Genomic DNA, 14,133 nt, shown 5'->3' with positions numbered 1-14,133 from the left:
AACAAGCAGTGCTTATCCTAGCAATTCTTTTATTTGAATATACTAAAACTAAATCCGAGATTTATTTAACTTGGTATTCAGTATTATATTTAAAGAAAAAAATTTGTCCAGGGTGCTCATAAGAAAATCCACTTATCACTGGTAAATCAGTCTCTCTCCATGTAAACATAATATGCCGGGATTCAGAATTATCAAACAGTTATTGGTCAGCATTGCCATGAATTTCTAGGTAAATTCCAGTTTCCAAGTACTTCTCTCCACATACACACCTACAGCTCCTGTGCTGTAACCTCTTATCAGCAATGCATCTTTAAGCCTTTAACCTTTATTAGCTAACATCTTGATTTCTTCCCTGTGAGAAGTCATGGAATGCTATAATGGTCCCTTTCCTACAAGGCCTATGACTAAATACACCAAATATCTGATGGTTTATTTTTATAAAACACAAATATGAGAAAAAAGAAATGACTTGAAATATATTTTATTGTCACATGATTCTTAATAAAAACACCTTCAAAACATTCTGTACATTTCAAACTGCTTACCTAGTATATAAAGGAAATCGTGAACAGATGCCATGATGTCTCTGTACAAAGATGTACAATATGTACAGTAACATTAAGTGCAAGCCTGTGCAAAGCCAAGTCAAGGTTACTGATTCATGCCACTGGTTAGGGAAAAAAGTCAATGCAGAACTAAAACTTCAATCAGTTTTCTGTGTGCAAATGATTAATTTATAAACAAATGCAGATTATGTATCATAGAAAGGAGCAATTTGAGTTGAATTCTCAGTTCGGCAAGAGCAACATGCAGCTGACTGGATAGATACAGTACTGCTCTCAAGTGGGTTTTTTTTTTTTTTCATTGCATCATAATACTAGGCTGAAGGGTCATCTCAGGATTCAGCTGCTGCTTTTGGTAGAACTGAAGCAATACCAGGAGATCGAAATTTTGGAAGATAAAGCCCAAACTTGTTTTCTATGCCAGCAAATGTAGCTGTAGCAAGTCTGTATCCACCTATGTGGTCAGGATTAACAGGAGGGAGGTCTGAGATTCTAGATTTTGGTGTAGGTTCTGATCCAGCAGGTTTGCTGTTTGAAGAGAGGGGGGGAAAAAAAAAAGAAAGGGTGGCTTATTTAAAGTACTACTTCTGCACCACAGCAGAATCTACAGTAAGCCAATACTAAAAATGAGAGTTTGGGTACAACATATAAATCAACAACAGTTAATAAATGTAATTATTCTGAATAGTTTTTGAAAAAAAAAAAGCTTGCTTTAAAGGCCACTATCAAGTAGTTCAGGCTAAAATTCAGCTTCTGGATATTTTAAAATAGAAATATTTTCATAAATATTTTTAAATTATTTTAAGAGAATAGTTTGAGGGGAGATTTAAATCATCATCTTGCAGTGTTGGAAACCCAAACACAGGAGTTTCACATGGTATATTCAAAAAAATGAAACGGACATACTTCATGTTGCTTAGACAGTGAAACACTATGCAAATTAAGTCAATTTGATTTGTTTAAGCACTTTCAGTTTTAATAACCAAAGACGTTACTAGTAATGCAAGCCAGGGTGGGGGTGTGTGCAGGGTACAATTAAATAAAATTCTGGCACTTCAGTAAATAATTAATGTCATGAAGTTTAACTACATCTGTTTCAACACAGGCTTTACATTTAGTTCCCTGAAGGCTCTATGAATTCTAACTTGGCAGACGTGGCTTGCATATTAGTGAGCAAATATTTGCACTTACATTCCTCCAAAGTCAACATAGAACCATCGCTGCAGAAGTTCATAGGTCACTAACGTAACACCAAACTGGGGTGAAGATCTGAACACTCGAGCTGTTGAAGATTACAAATAATACTGCAACATTAGATCAAGAAAGAAGGTCTGAAAATTTCAGATGAAACTGTGAACTACAATACTAGGGCCTTGTCCTGCAAACGTTCCTACTGGAAGTAATCCTGAGTTAAACAAGACAGAAAAAAATTGCAGGATGTGATCTGACTTGAAAAATAAAGAAACTTCCATACCGGCAGCTCCCTTCCAAAAAGCTGAAGGGCCTTCTTCTCTGAGTATTTTTCTAAAACAGTCAATAACTCCACTGTATGTTGTCTGACCCGCACGAGCTGCCACTTGCAGTCTTGTCTTGATGACATCAGCAGGGGTTACCAAGGAAGCAGCAGGCACGCCTTTTGGAAGACAACGGAATTTAATTTACATGAGATTTCTTGTAAAAGACAAAAATACTTCTAATGTCAAAGAACATATCTGCAAACTTCCATCTTTTTGTGAAATCAAAGCTTGTTAAAAATGTAAACCCACATGCTCTGATACTAAATGTAATGTATCCAAAATAGACTAATGCATATAGCACTGCAGAATCCTTTTAAATATTTCTTCCAAATTGCAAAGCTAATTTCGTAACAGATGCTAACAAATAGCACTACAAAAATGCAGCCAAGAGAACTGCAAAAATTATGCAACGCTATTAACAGAACAATTCTCTCAAGATCTTCCCTTTGCATCCCCTATCATTTTAAATACCTTTTTTTTTCCATTTTTAAGAAAGAAGCACATATTTCCAAGTACAAAGAGTTAAAACATCTCTGTCTCTATCACACACATTCTCTTTCTTAATAAGGGATTAAACATTCCTGACAAATTTGTGGTGCTCTCAGCTGATTCTAGGAACTTTGTCAGCCTTACTGTGCTTTATAAATATTAATAGTTCTACTCACCTATTGTACGTACCAAACTACTCTGTACTAGTATAGCTGATTAACTGCTCTGGCAAAGTATTAACATTAAGTATTAATATTCCAAATCCCTCACAGATCTATTTGATTCCATGTATAAATATGCAAAATGATTATTTAGAGGCCATCTCTTCTACAGAGTGAAATTTCTGTGGTGCTCTTTGGTCAAATTCATTAGCAGAACACAAGATTACTTTAAAAACGCGATGAAGCAGGGTTCACCCATGAAAGCTCATGACCAAATACATTTGTTAGTCTCTAAGTGCCCCAGGATTGATTGTTGTTTATAAAGAACGGTGGTTAATAAAAGGTATATTTGGCACAGGCATCTGGATAACAATGACTGTACACTGTGAGTACCCCACCCTCCTCACCACCACCAATTTCTTATTCAAATGAAAGGAGAACCAGGCAGGTAAAATATTCTCTGGAGGCACAATTATGGATGTTGTTATAGAATATTTATAAAATTTAGATATAAAAGTCAAACTCATTTTAATGTAATATATACTGATTCGTTCCAATCACTTCCAGCTTGGAACCTGAATGTTCACTTTCAGAATTGATTGAATTTGTACACTTAATTTCAATATAATTAAAAAAGCACTTTCACACTTTAAATTTGAAACTGTAGGCACCAGAGCAGAGCCCGAAGTGGTGTACTACAAAATGTAGTTTACACAAAATGAAAGGCTACACAAGTTATTTCTGAACAGTAACTTCATGTGAGTGAGACGATTCTGTCCCATTATCAGAAGGGAAATCATGATTAGAAATTATTTTAAAAAGCATGGAGAGTGTCTAAATTTTACTCCTGTTCCCCTAATGAAGAGTCAAGACACCCTCAAATCCTTGTTTTGGCATTTACCTTTGAACTGAAAGTTTCTTACCCAGTTGTTTAAGGAACCGTAAGCAAAATAAGTCATTTTCTTTTTACTTCTTATTTCAGTATATCCTCATCAAAGATTCAAATTAGCCTTCAAGTAAAAGAGAGCCTGGTAACAACTAAAACCCCATTGAGACAGACAGATCAAATTTGGCTACAAGTTGCTGAGCTGCATTAAGCTGTTTATCCACATTATGCAAATGTAATTAACTCTCATCAAAATTACACCACCTCCCACCAAGGATAAAAGTGATCAAATTTAGACTAAATCAGATACAATGGCACACTATCTTTCATTTTTAAGGAGGGCGATGAATATTAAATATGATCTATTAAGGGAAAAAAGGTTATTTCTAGAAAACATATTGAGAAGTTACCTGCAACGGCACCAGCTGTAAGAAGATTAAGCCCTCCCACGTGGCCATTTTCATCAGCAAGCATCAGTTTACTGTGAGCATAAACAGGAAAATAGATTGCAGAGAAGGGAATGTCTCGGAGGAAACACGCTTTGGCACCCTGTCACGCAAAAAGGAAACATAATACAAACAAGTTATATAAATAGGGTTAGAATTAAAGGCTGGCAAACAGCCGCAGGCCACGGGATATTAACTGAGCCAAGGCTGTGAGGGATCTACCAGGTGACTAGTGAGCACAATATAATGTCATAGAAAATGTAGGACAAAGATTTGGAAATAAAAAGAAGCACAGTCATTGAATGGCCAGCTCTCAGCTTCAGCATGTGTTTCATTCTAACTTTAACAAAACAGTGACACTTGAAAACTAAGGGCCCACCATCAAACCTCAGATAGTTTTTGTACAGAAACATACACAAAAATGTAACCTTCTCTTAGCTGGTCCCGCGAGCTTGAGGTGACAGAGAGTGTACTGCCACACAAGAGGGTCAACTGGGCCCCTTGCTTGCCACCTGCTCCACAGGAAGCTGATAGTATTGGTGAGCATCTCCACTGACTGACTCTGACTGCAGAGAAAACCGCACTGAAGGGCTAGCACAGCATGGCCCCTTCCTATGGAAAGGCAGTTACAGCATGGGACTTCTGGAGCACGGGCAAGGAACATGAAGACAAGGGATGGGGAACATGAATGACTCTCTTGACGGGAAGGTCAAAAAAAGAGAGGTAATTTTTGTTTCAAACTTGGCACTCAAGGCCAAAAGCAAACTAAAGAGTTCGTTTAGATCTAGACACATTACAATAGTTCTAGCAGCACTGTTACATCAAGTCAATACATCAAGTCAAGAAAGTAACTCCTCCGTTAGTTGTCTTATACTGGGTGAATTATCTCCTGCTAACAGAGCTCATCCTCAAAATTAGGACAACTTATGTATTCAAATGCTAGGGTGGCCAGTTACCTGGTTACTGCTGCTGCTGGCTCCTCCAGTGGCCTCCACAGCAGCCAAGTATTTAACCCTCTCCCCTCCCTGCTGGACTCTCCAGGTTATGGTGCCAGGTGAGAGCCCAGGGACCCTGAGCTGCTAGCAGGAAAAGGTCACAGGTGGGAGGAGGAAACGCACAAGCACCTCATAAGGACAGCCCTACCCACCAATCCGGTGCACTGTTTCAGAATAGTGGCCACTGACCTTTGGGTTCCCTACATAAGAGGCTCTGGCCACTGAGTGACTGAAGCCAGGGCCACAGACAGTCCCCCTCCACTGACTTATTTGGAGCAAACAAAGAACCCTCCGCAGGGGATCTGTGGGGCTTAAGTGATGTGGAGAGACACTATGCTTGAATGAATTTCATTCACAGTGATTACATGTTTTAGAACCAGTCTCCTTTTGGTATTTGCTCCACTGAGATTTGTATTTTTTTTCTTTTTTTCCCCTTTAACTCAATTCTTCTAATCCTCCTTCAGATACTGTGCAATTTTAAAGAAAAATAACATTTGTGGTAGACTCACCTTTCTAGCCACCACAAGCAAAAATTATGAATACAGTAAAATTTTGCATCATGTACCAAAACACTGATGATATTTAGGAAAAACATTATAGCTGTGTGAATCTAATCTAGGAAATTCAGAATGAAAGCTTTACAGGGTTACTGTAACTCCATAAATAAAAATCAGCTATACCACTACTTTGGAAGTGCACAGCTGTCTGTGACTGTTGAATTTACGCAATACTCCTTGCACTGGCAAAGTTATCAGGAAGAAACACTCTTCCTTGTCTAAGAAAACTAATCACTTCTGCACCATTACATCTGATCTGTAATGATGGTAGTAAGTATACCTGCAGGGAAGGAATCTTTTGACTGGCAAAGTACAGTACCGTATTTTTTTTTTTTAAACAGAATTCATTATTGACAAATCCCACCACTTAACTTCTTAAAGATCTGAATCCTACTAAATTCTACAACTGTGTCACTGCTGTCAAATTATTAAGACAAAAAGCGGATGCTGCTGTGAACGTAACAATAGTGATAACTGAGATTCAAAATAAACGTAACATAATTTGGGCTTCTAAACAAACACAAAAGAAAAGCTATAGAAACTTTTCACAAAAGCCTCCAAATGAAATGATCCACGCCAGAAGTCAGCAGGTCTGCAGCGCAGGACTCTCTGAGGTTGGTATAAAAGCCCAAAGAACAGAACACGAAAGTGTTTGTATGTCTCACTGCCACTAATCTGCATATAAGGGCAAGTCTATGTTATAAAATTAAGTTGATCCACGTTATGTCAACATACAGCCATCACAGTAATTTAACTGCTTTGGCATATCACACTACGCTCCTTGTATTGGTAGCCTGCCACCTCACCCAGAGCAGTGGCACCAGTAACCATCAGTACAGGGCATCATGGGACAGCTCCTGCAAGGCAGTAATGGTTGATGCAACACTTCACTCACATTGCACTGACCTAATTACTTTGAGTTAAGTACAGCACCTCTCAGGGAGATAGAGTTATTAAGTCAGTCTAGTGACCAAGTTACATCAGTGGAAGCTGCATTTTACTGTAGAGGCTTGCAGATGGATGTCAATCTAAGCTGCCTCAGGCTGAACTAACTCTGTAGTGAAGGCCATGCTTAAATGTGTTTTCCCCCCCATTTTTCTACCAAGGGTGCCTTTCAAGAAGAGTCTTTTTTTAAATTTGAAAAGATTTTTGTTTTCTTCAACAAAACGTGTGTGTCAAACATTTTTAAATTTAGCATAAAATAGTTTAAAAGTAGTGTGCTGGCAGTGCTCAAATACTAACCTTATAAAGGCCAAAAATCCCCAGGTCTTTTAGAACAGTGAGAGCACTGACTCTGGGTCCTGTAGTGATTTCTCCTGCTACCTGCAACCGAATCTTTACAATCTCTAGTGGATTAGTGAAGATGACCTGTGAAGCTCCTGCCTGCAAAACCAGAGAAGTAAGTTAGTCAATTTTAACACTACAGCACACCAGTAGAGAGTCCACTCCTGCGAGGTGATGAATACCACTGGCTCGCACTCAGGGTCAACAGGGCCTTATTACATAACATATATGAAATACGGAATGCATTCAGTAAAATCCCTGTCCTGAAGTCTCCCATTCCTCTGCATAAAATTTGTGCTTTTTAAAGTAAATTGAGATTCAGAAACAAAGGCAGACTGCCATGGCTCTGCATGAGTCTGTGAATTCTACTACAGTCATTCATTCCATTTTTTGTTTTCCCTCTGACATATATTTTTCTAAATAGCCACATTACTGCCTACAAGTTTACCAACTTTCATCCATGTTGCTTATCAGGCTAAATTAATCTTAACACTGTAGTCCAAAGCTCAGAACAGGAACTAAATAAAATTGCTCTATGCACAGACTAAAATTGTGTATATCACAAGTACAGTTTTGCCACCTAGGCAAATATTAAAAAGAGAAAATAAATTTATCAAAATTAGACAACTATGTATGAAGTTTACAATATGCAAAGAAAGATCAGAAAAAAATGCATATTTTTAGTTGCCATAACTTTACAAAGTTAAAACATATTAAATTTTGTAGTTTTATTTTACATGCAGTGTAATAGTAGAGTTCAACAAATGAAAGCTAGCCAATGTGTAGTGGTGTTATTTGTATTTAGGGCTGCTGCTTGAGGGAGTTAGCTGACAAATTTATTTTTGAGGTTATAATTTTAAATAATTGGCAGAATAGTCAAATTTTTTTGTGCAGCACTTTTAATCATTCTAGAAGGAAAATTAAATTAATAAATGTAGACACTAGACATACCAATATTTCCAAATCTGGTACAAAGGACAATAGATACCGAGATACAGACTGGCATCCGTTTCGCTGATCTGGGCATGACACAGATTTAATAGCTGACATAAGGTTTTTACATTATTAGCAAAGCAGAAGCACCATATCTTGCTTGTTTCTACTGTTGCTGCATGAGCTGTTCTACAGATTCTCCATTTTAGCCTAAGACTTTCAGAGTTGCATCTCAAATTTTACAGAGAGATTCAACGTGACAGTTTATTCCAGAAGCATGTAAATGTACTTGGAAGTGACATGTTTAGACTTCCCTTTGGTGTGCTGTAGGTACCACCCTTCACTTCTGGCAAAGTGCACAATCCATCACAAAATGTATAATTTGTCTTTACTGCCTACCCCAATGTTCCTCTCTCTCTCTCTCTCTCCTTACCCTCCTTTAATTTTTTAATTAAAACCATTTTTACACACAATTTATAACAACATGTGGCACTAAACACACCCAGACTTGTATTAATTAGCATTTCCCTCATTTTATAAACTCGGAACCCCATCCTCATAGCCCTGTTACAGTCAACCTCTTTTTAAAAAAAAAATATCCTCCAGGGATTCAACTCCCCCTTTGAGCACAGTGGAAAAATGCAGGAACTTGCTTCTTCTAACTGCTATTCTGTCTCCTACAAAGCATCCAAACACAGGCTTTACTAAGCCAAGTATGCAGTTAAACCAACTAACTCCTCCTGCCTACCAATAGCTCATAACCAAATCCTGACACACTTAGAGCTGAAATTTGTGCTGGGGCTTGCCAGTGCTCAGCCTTTTCTCTTATGATGTACTCCGTGCATTATGCGTAGTCATGCTGGCAGGGGTGGAGCAGCATACTCTGTGCAGCGTAACTTTGCATGTAGCATGTGCATGATGTCAGGCCCCTCAAAGGGAGCTGCATGCTCTGCGAATGGTGTCCTCTCTGCAGCACCCTCTATTTCAAATCTCAGCATCACTTTCTTTACAATTTAAACACTGGACACACCCACATATTGGCCTATATACCCACCACCCTACTCTACTGAAAAGCAGGTATAATTAAGGGTCCCTGAAACATGGAGTGAAAGTTGGCAAATCTGGGCTGCTTCAAACCACGGATGACACTGCTGAGCTCCAGGCACCTAATTTATCACTCAACCCCTTTTCTATCTGGGGAGGGAATCAAACATCAACTCCTCCACTGATCACGAGTGTAGACCGCACAGACGATAAACTGTTTCATTACATATCAAAGTTTGCAACAAAGGAGAATAAAAGCCCTAATACTGAAATGGTCATTCTGCTTCAGAGTCAATACTCCTAAACCCAAATAAGGGCACTTCAATTCATCTTACGGGCATAGCTTCATCATCGTATTGGTTTACCTCTGGATAACTTTGTGAAGTTTCTCTCTCAAACAGAGTAGTTAGGTCTTCAATTTTCATTTTACTAGAAAACTTCATGCATCACTGGAGAAAATGCCTACTGGGGAGGCCCCAAAGACAGCTCAATTTGACCCCAGTGATGAGCCACATACACCAAGTTGTCTGAATTCAGTAAAGCCAGTTTTCAGACCTAGTTTCCTTCCTTCCTTCCACTCTCCCTCCCAGTCATGCACACTTTAAACAAAACAAAAACAAAAACAACAAAAAAAACCACACACGCATGCATGATGCCCTGCAGGAGAAACATTTCAAAGGTTCAATCTAAACAAATTTTATAAAATTATCAGCTGGCAAATTCTGTTCAATAACTACATTCATTTTTCTTCATGTTGTATTGAACAAAGTGTTTTTAAAAGTTTACAATTTACCACATTAATTTATTTCAATAATTGTAGTATAAATAATAATAGGCAGAATGTGTGCAGTATAATTCAATATATCAAAAAACAATTCTCAAAAGCAACCACCAATTCAGATGCTGAAACCAGAAATTCTGTTGTTAACTGCTCCCTACATGCACACGCTGCGTTTACGTATATGAAATTCTGTTTTATTTTTAATCAGTTATAAACTAAAATGTCCTGCAGGACAGGCAAAATAACTGCCCCTCATTGCCTACCACCCAGCACAGAAACACAAATAGGCCAATTCATAAACATTTCTACCTTCTCCAACAAAAAAAAACAAAAAAAACCCTACACCAATCTTCCTACAATTAACATTCTCTTTTTCTCTGCACAAAAGTGGCTGAGTGGCTACTAAATCCCAACCAAAGCCTGCTTTCGAGTGCGCAGCGTTGGGCAAATAAAACTCTGACAAAAAACACCAGCCTGCTGATGAGCAGGGAGTGGGGGAGAAGTGCCAAAGGGGGCAGTTGCACCAGGATGTGGCATTTTAAGGGAGCCTTTGAAGAGCCCATAGCACAGTGCCACCACTCCGTGTGATTGGGGGTGGGGGCCAGTACTGCAGTCCCGGTGGTGCTAAGGGCAAATGCCATTGGGCCTATCCCTTCTGCCCGCACAAAGCAGGGCATCCCTCCCACTTTGCCCTGGGGCCCACAGGGGCTGTTGGCCCGACTGCAAAGCTCTGACTACTTTCTATTAAAATATATGCTATGCTAAACAAATAGCTGCATTAAACGCACATACTAGGAAAGCCCCAACTTGATCAGACTTCCATGTTACCATTAAAGTAGTATTTTGAAAAGTTTGTTAATCATGCCAACCTCATTAACATTTGTCATATATGGTATTCAAGATACTGAGAGACTCCAACAACAGGCACACTTGTCACCAAGGAGACTTGGGAAGTTTCACCATACAGTAACCCCTCGATTTATGTGGCGGTTGCATTCTGGGGAGGGACTGGGGGAAAGTGTGTGTGGCGAGGGGAGCCACGCGGCCCCTGGCTTCTCCCAGGTGGGGGGCACGCAGCTGCTTGCAGCACGGTTTCTGGAGAGCTGGGGAGCCTGGTGCACAGACAGAACTTGAGGCACAGTGCGAGCCGGGCTTCCCAGCTGGGGAGATGGGCGTGCAGACGGTTGCTTGCGGCACCGGTTCTCCCAGCTGGAAGAACAGGCGCTACAAGCAGCTGTTTGTCACAGACAGCAGCCTGACTCGCGGCTGCTGCCCTTGACACGTGGCTGCAGCCCCTGAAAGGAGCAGGAAACTGCCCCTGTCAAGGGCAGCAAGAGTCAGGCTGCTGCCCCAACAGGAGCTATTTCCCACTCCTGTCAGGGGCAGCAGTCGCATTAACCTGAGACGCTTATTGTATTTTAAAGAGACATAACAGCTACAACCACAACTAAAACAGTTTTAAATGCTGTTCTTTAAGAATAAATACTCTTGCCCAAACACTGATTTCTCAACACAGCTTTATTTTTCATACAGCTTTAGGGATGTGCCTGGACCTCTGCAAGTCTCTAAGGCAGTGGTGTCCAAAAGCATGTGAGCGGATCACCACATGCCCCCACCGTCAGGCATAGCTCTCCCCACCTGCCCAAACTAGGCACCCTACCCGCTACCAAACTGCCGGTGTGTCACTGGAGCCACACTGCCCCAAGCCGTGCCAGCAGCCCAAACCACACCACTGGAGCCCCAAGCCGCGCCACCCAAGCTTGTGGCTGCGCCGCTCAAGCCATGCCACCAGAGCCCTGAGCAGCACCAGCCGCGCAGCCCCGAGAGCCACACGTGACACCAGAGGAGCTGCCATGCAAGCCATCTGAGCCGTGGTGCCACTGCCTGAGCCACTGCACCAGCCTGCTGAGCCACATTCACCACAACGTGCTGCCCCATTCGCCATACGTGGCAAACAGTGAACGTGTTGGACGCTGTGGCTCTACGGATATGTCTCCACTGCACTCAGCCTTGTGACTGCAGTGAAGGCTTGCACATTCATCCTAGCTTACATCCACTCAGAATGGCTAAAATAAGGCAAAAAGATGCTGTGGCACAGGCTTCAGTCTCAGCTGTATAAGCATGCTGGTGACCCTGTGCATGTATTCACATTGTTAGCCTGTGCCATCACGTCTTCACTGCTATTCTTGGCAACAGCAGCTCTATTATAGCTGCTGCACACTTGCCAGCTTGTGCTGCAAGCACACCTCTTACTACAGTGTAGACCTACTCCAAAAATACCATCACCACCACCACTTTCCAAAAATATTCTTACAGTCCAAAGCCTGATTCTGCAAACATTTTGATACATGAGTAACTTTACTCAGTGACTTTTGTGTATTTTAAAAAAAAAAAAAAAAAAAAAAAGAGGTGCCAGTACTCAGCTGGCTCCTGCTCTCTCTCCCTAACCCCCAGCCAATCCCATGGCTGGGGCTGCCGAGGTGCCAATAACTCAATACCAGCACAAAAAAAGCACTGACTTTATTCATATGAACAGTTGCACTGAATTCAGTAGGACTATTTGTTGAAGTGGGGGCTGTCTGTAAACCCGCCCTGTTTGTTTGCAAATTGGTTGGGCACATATTCATATTACTTTTTTCCCTATTTCCATTTGTGTGTCTATGTATATGTATGTGCATCTCTCTCACACACACAATAGTACCAATATTAAAATTGATTTATTTTAATAAAATTATCATTTTTCACCTAAATTACAATAGACACTTAAAAAGACTGACAAATTTGTTTCTGAATGGAGGTTATTCATAAACATCAGAAATGACAAAAATAAAAGCTTGTATTTAACCTTAATGTCACATAAAATAAAAACTCCACAAGAAGCAAATGAAGGAACTACAACTGACAGGAAAGGTTATGGGAGAAAAGATGTAGTTTGAAATCTCACAGCAAACGCCCCATGACATGTCAAAGCCTGAAGGAAATACACAAATGATCCTATAACATGAGACCTTTTGCCCTTTCCGGTTCCACCCGAGAAGCATATGCTACAAAGGGGAGATGTGTGCTCCAAGCCCTTGTTTACTTCCTACTTGGAATTGCCACATCCTTGACCAAAACTATCTCCCCACATAACCAACTAAAATTAGAATATGTTCCCTCATGTTTATGAAGTAGTCTGATTTGAAGAAATTGCTCTCCACTCCCAAGTCATGGCTTTCATTGTTTATTTACCTACCAGTAAGTCTTCTACAATATTACTAAATAATAAGCCTCCTCTACATTTATTTATATATGTTTAAGACTGTAACTGAAACCAACAAAAATAAAAAACAAAGCAATTTCAAGTTGTAGCTGATTGTCAGAACTACAAGGGAAAATGCAAAATGTGTACAACAGCAAGACAAAGGTAGACTAGCACCTCTAATTTTATATTTCCTGCATTCTTCCTCTTTGATAATTAAAAACAATTGTTTAAACATTTACAGTTTCTTTAATTTTTCATCAATGTTTGACAAATGCCTATTTTGACAAGCTAGCAGGAAATGCATTAAAACCCCCCAAAAAATGCAATAAATTCATCTTTCAAAATAAAATCCAAGCAGCATTTAGAAACTAGCAATGTCAAGTTTGTTTTTAGCTAAACATACACAAAATTGTTTCAAAAATGTTTTAAGGACATTCTTGGCTTCTGAATGCATGCATATGACAACTGCCCACATCACTGTAAGTGCCACATCTGCTTCAAAACAGGGAATTTGGGTTTTGAGCTTCCTGGCTACGTCTACACCAGAGATCTTTTGAAAGAAGCTCATCCGGGAGAACTTCTTTCTAAAGAATGCGTCCACACACAAAAAAGCAGATCAAAAGAGTGATCTGCTCTTTCGAAGGAGTGTCCAAACAGTCCTTGCTCTTTCGAAAGAATGGACCAGGGATCAAAAAGAGATCAGGCCTCAGGAGGACTGCCTTATTTTTTTATTATTTAAATAAAAAAGGGCCCCGCAGAGCATCTACACACATTTTCTTTCACAAGAAGTTTTCGAAAACGGGTGCTCTTCCTGAAATGGGAAAGGAAGGAGGATTTCAAAAGGAGTGCCTCATTATTTTGATTTACTTTCAAAAGAATGCTTGATGTGTGTAGACACTCCACTGGATCTTTTGGAAGAGCCTCCTTCTTTTGAAAAATCTTTCGAAAGAACTTGCTAGTGCAGACACAGCCCCTGTGTATCTTGGACCCTTCACTTCCTCCTCCCTGCAGGAGGGATCAGAAAGCTCCCTGTTCCAAGCTTTTAATATGCCCTGTCTTCACACTTCCTTCAGGAGGAATCAACTTTTTCCTGTTTAAGTCACATGAACATTTTTTTGAAAGGTGTGAAAGTCCTGTCTAAATGCTTTGAAAGGTGTGCATGTGACTTTACAGAATAAGTCCTCCTCCTGATTAAATGATTGTTCCAAGACAACAGTTAACTCTATAGCTTCT

At 40.0% G+C, this 14,133-nt stretch overlaps 1 protein-coding gene across 4 annotated transcripts in view; it reads right to left on the bottom strand.

The window, feature by feature from the left end:
• Nucleotides 1-465: 465 nt before the first annotated feature.
• The window catches only part of SLC25A12 (solute carrier family 25 member 12), a 75,467-nt gene continuing 61,799 nt past the window's right edge, over nt 466-14,133 (bottom strand). For all 4 annotated transcript variants that reach the window (XM_075001978.1, XM_075001979.1, XM_075001977.1 and 1 more), the window contains 5 exons: nt 6,857-6,997; nt 4,027-4,165; nt 2,038-2,196; nt 1,755-1,845; nt 466-1,091 (listed from right to left, as the gene is read on the bottom strand). In XM_075001978.1, the coding sequence (XP_074858079.1) occupies nt 896-1,091; nt 1,755-1,845; nt 2,038-2,196; nt 4,027-4,165; nt 6,857-6,997 (726 nt within the window). In that variant the 3' untranslated portion in view covers nt 466-895. The remainder of the gene's footprint in view (nt 1,092-1,754; nt 1,846-2,037; nt 2,197-4,026; nt 4,166-6,856; nt 6,998-14,133) is intronic.

This window comes from Carettochelys insculpta, chromosome 8 (assembly GCF_033958435.1).
Source record: "Carettochelys insculpta isolate YL-2023 chromosome 8, ASM3395843v1, whole genome shotgun sequence".
Lineage (NCBI taxonomy): Eukaryota > Metazoa > Chordata > Testudines > Carettochelyidae > Carettochelys > Carettochelys insculpta.
This window is presented reverse-complemented; position numbering and strand designations above follow the sequence as displayed.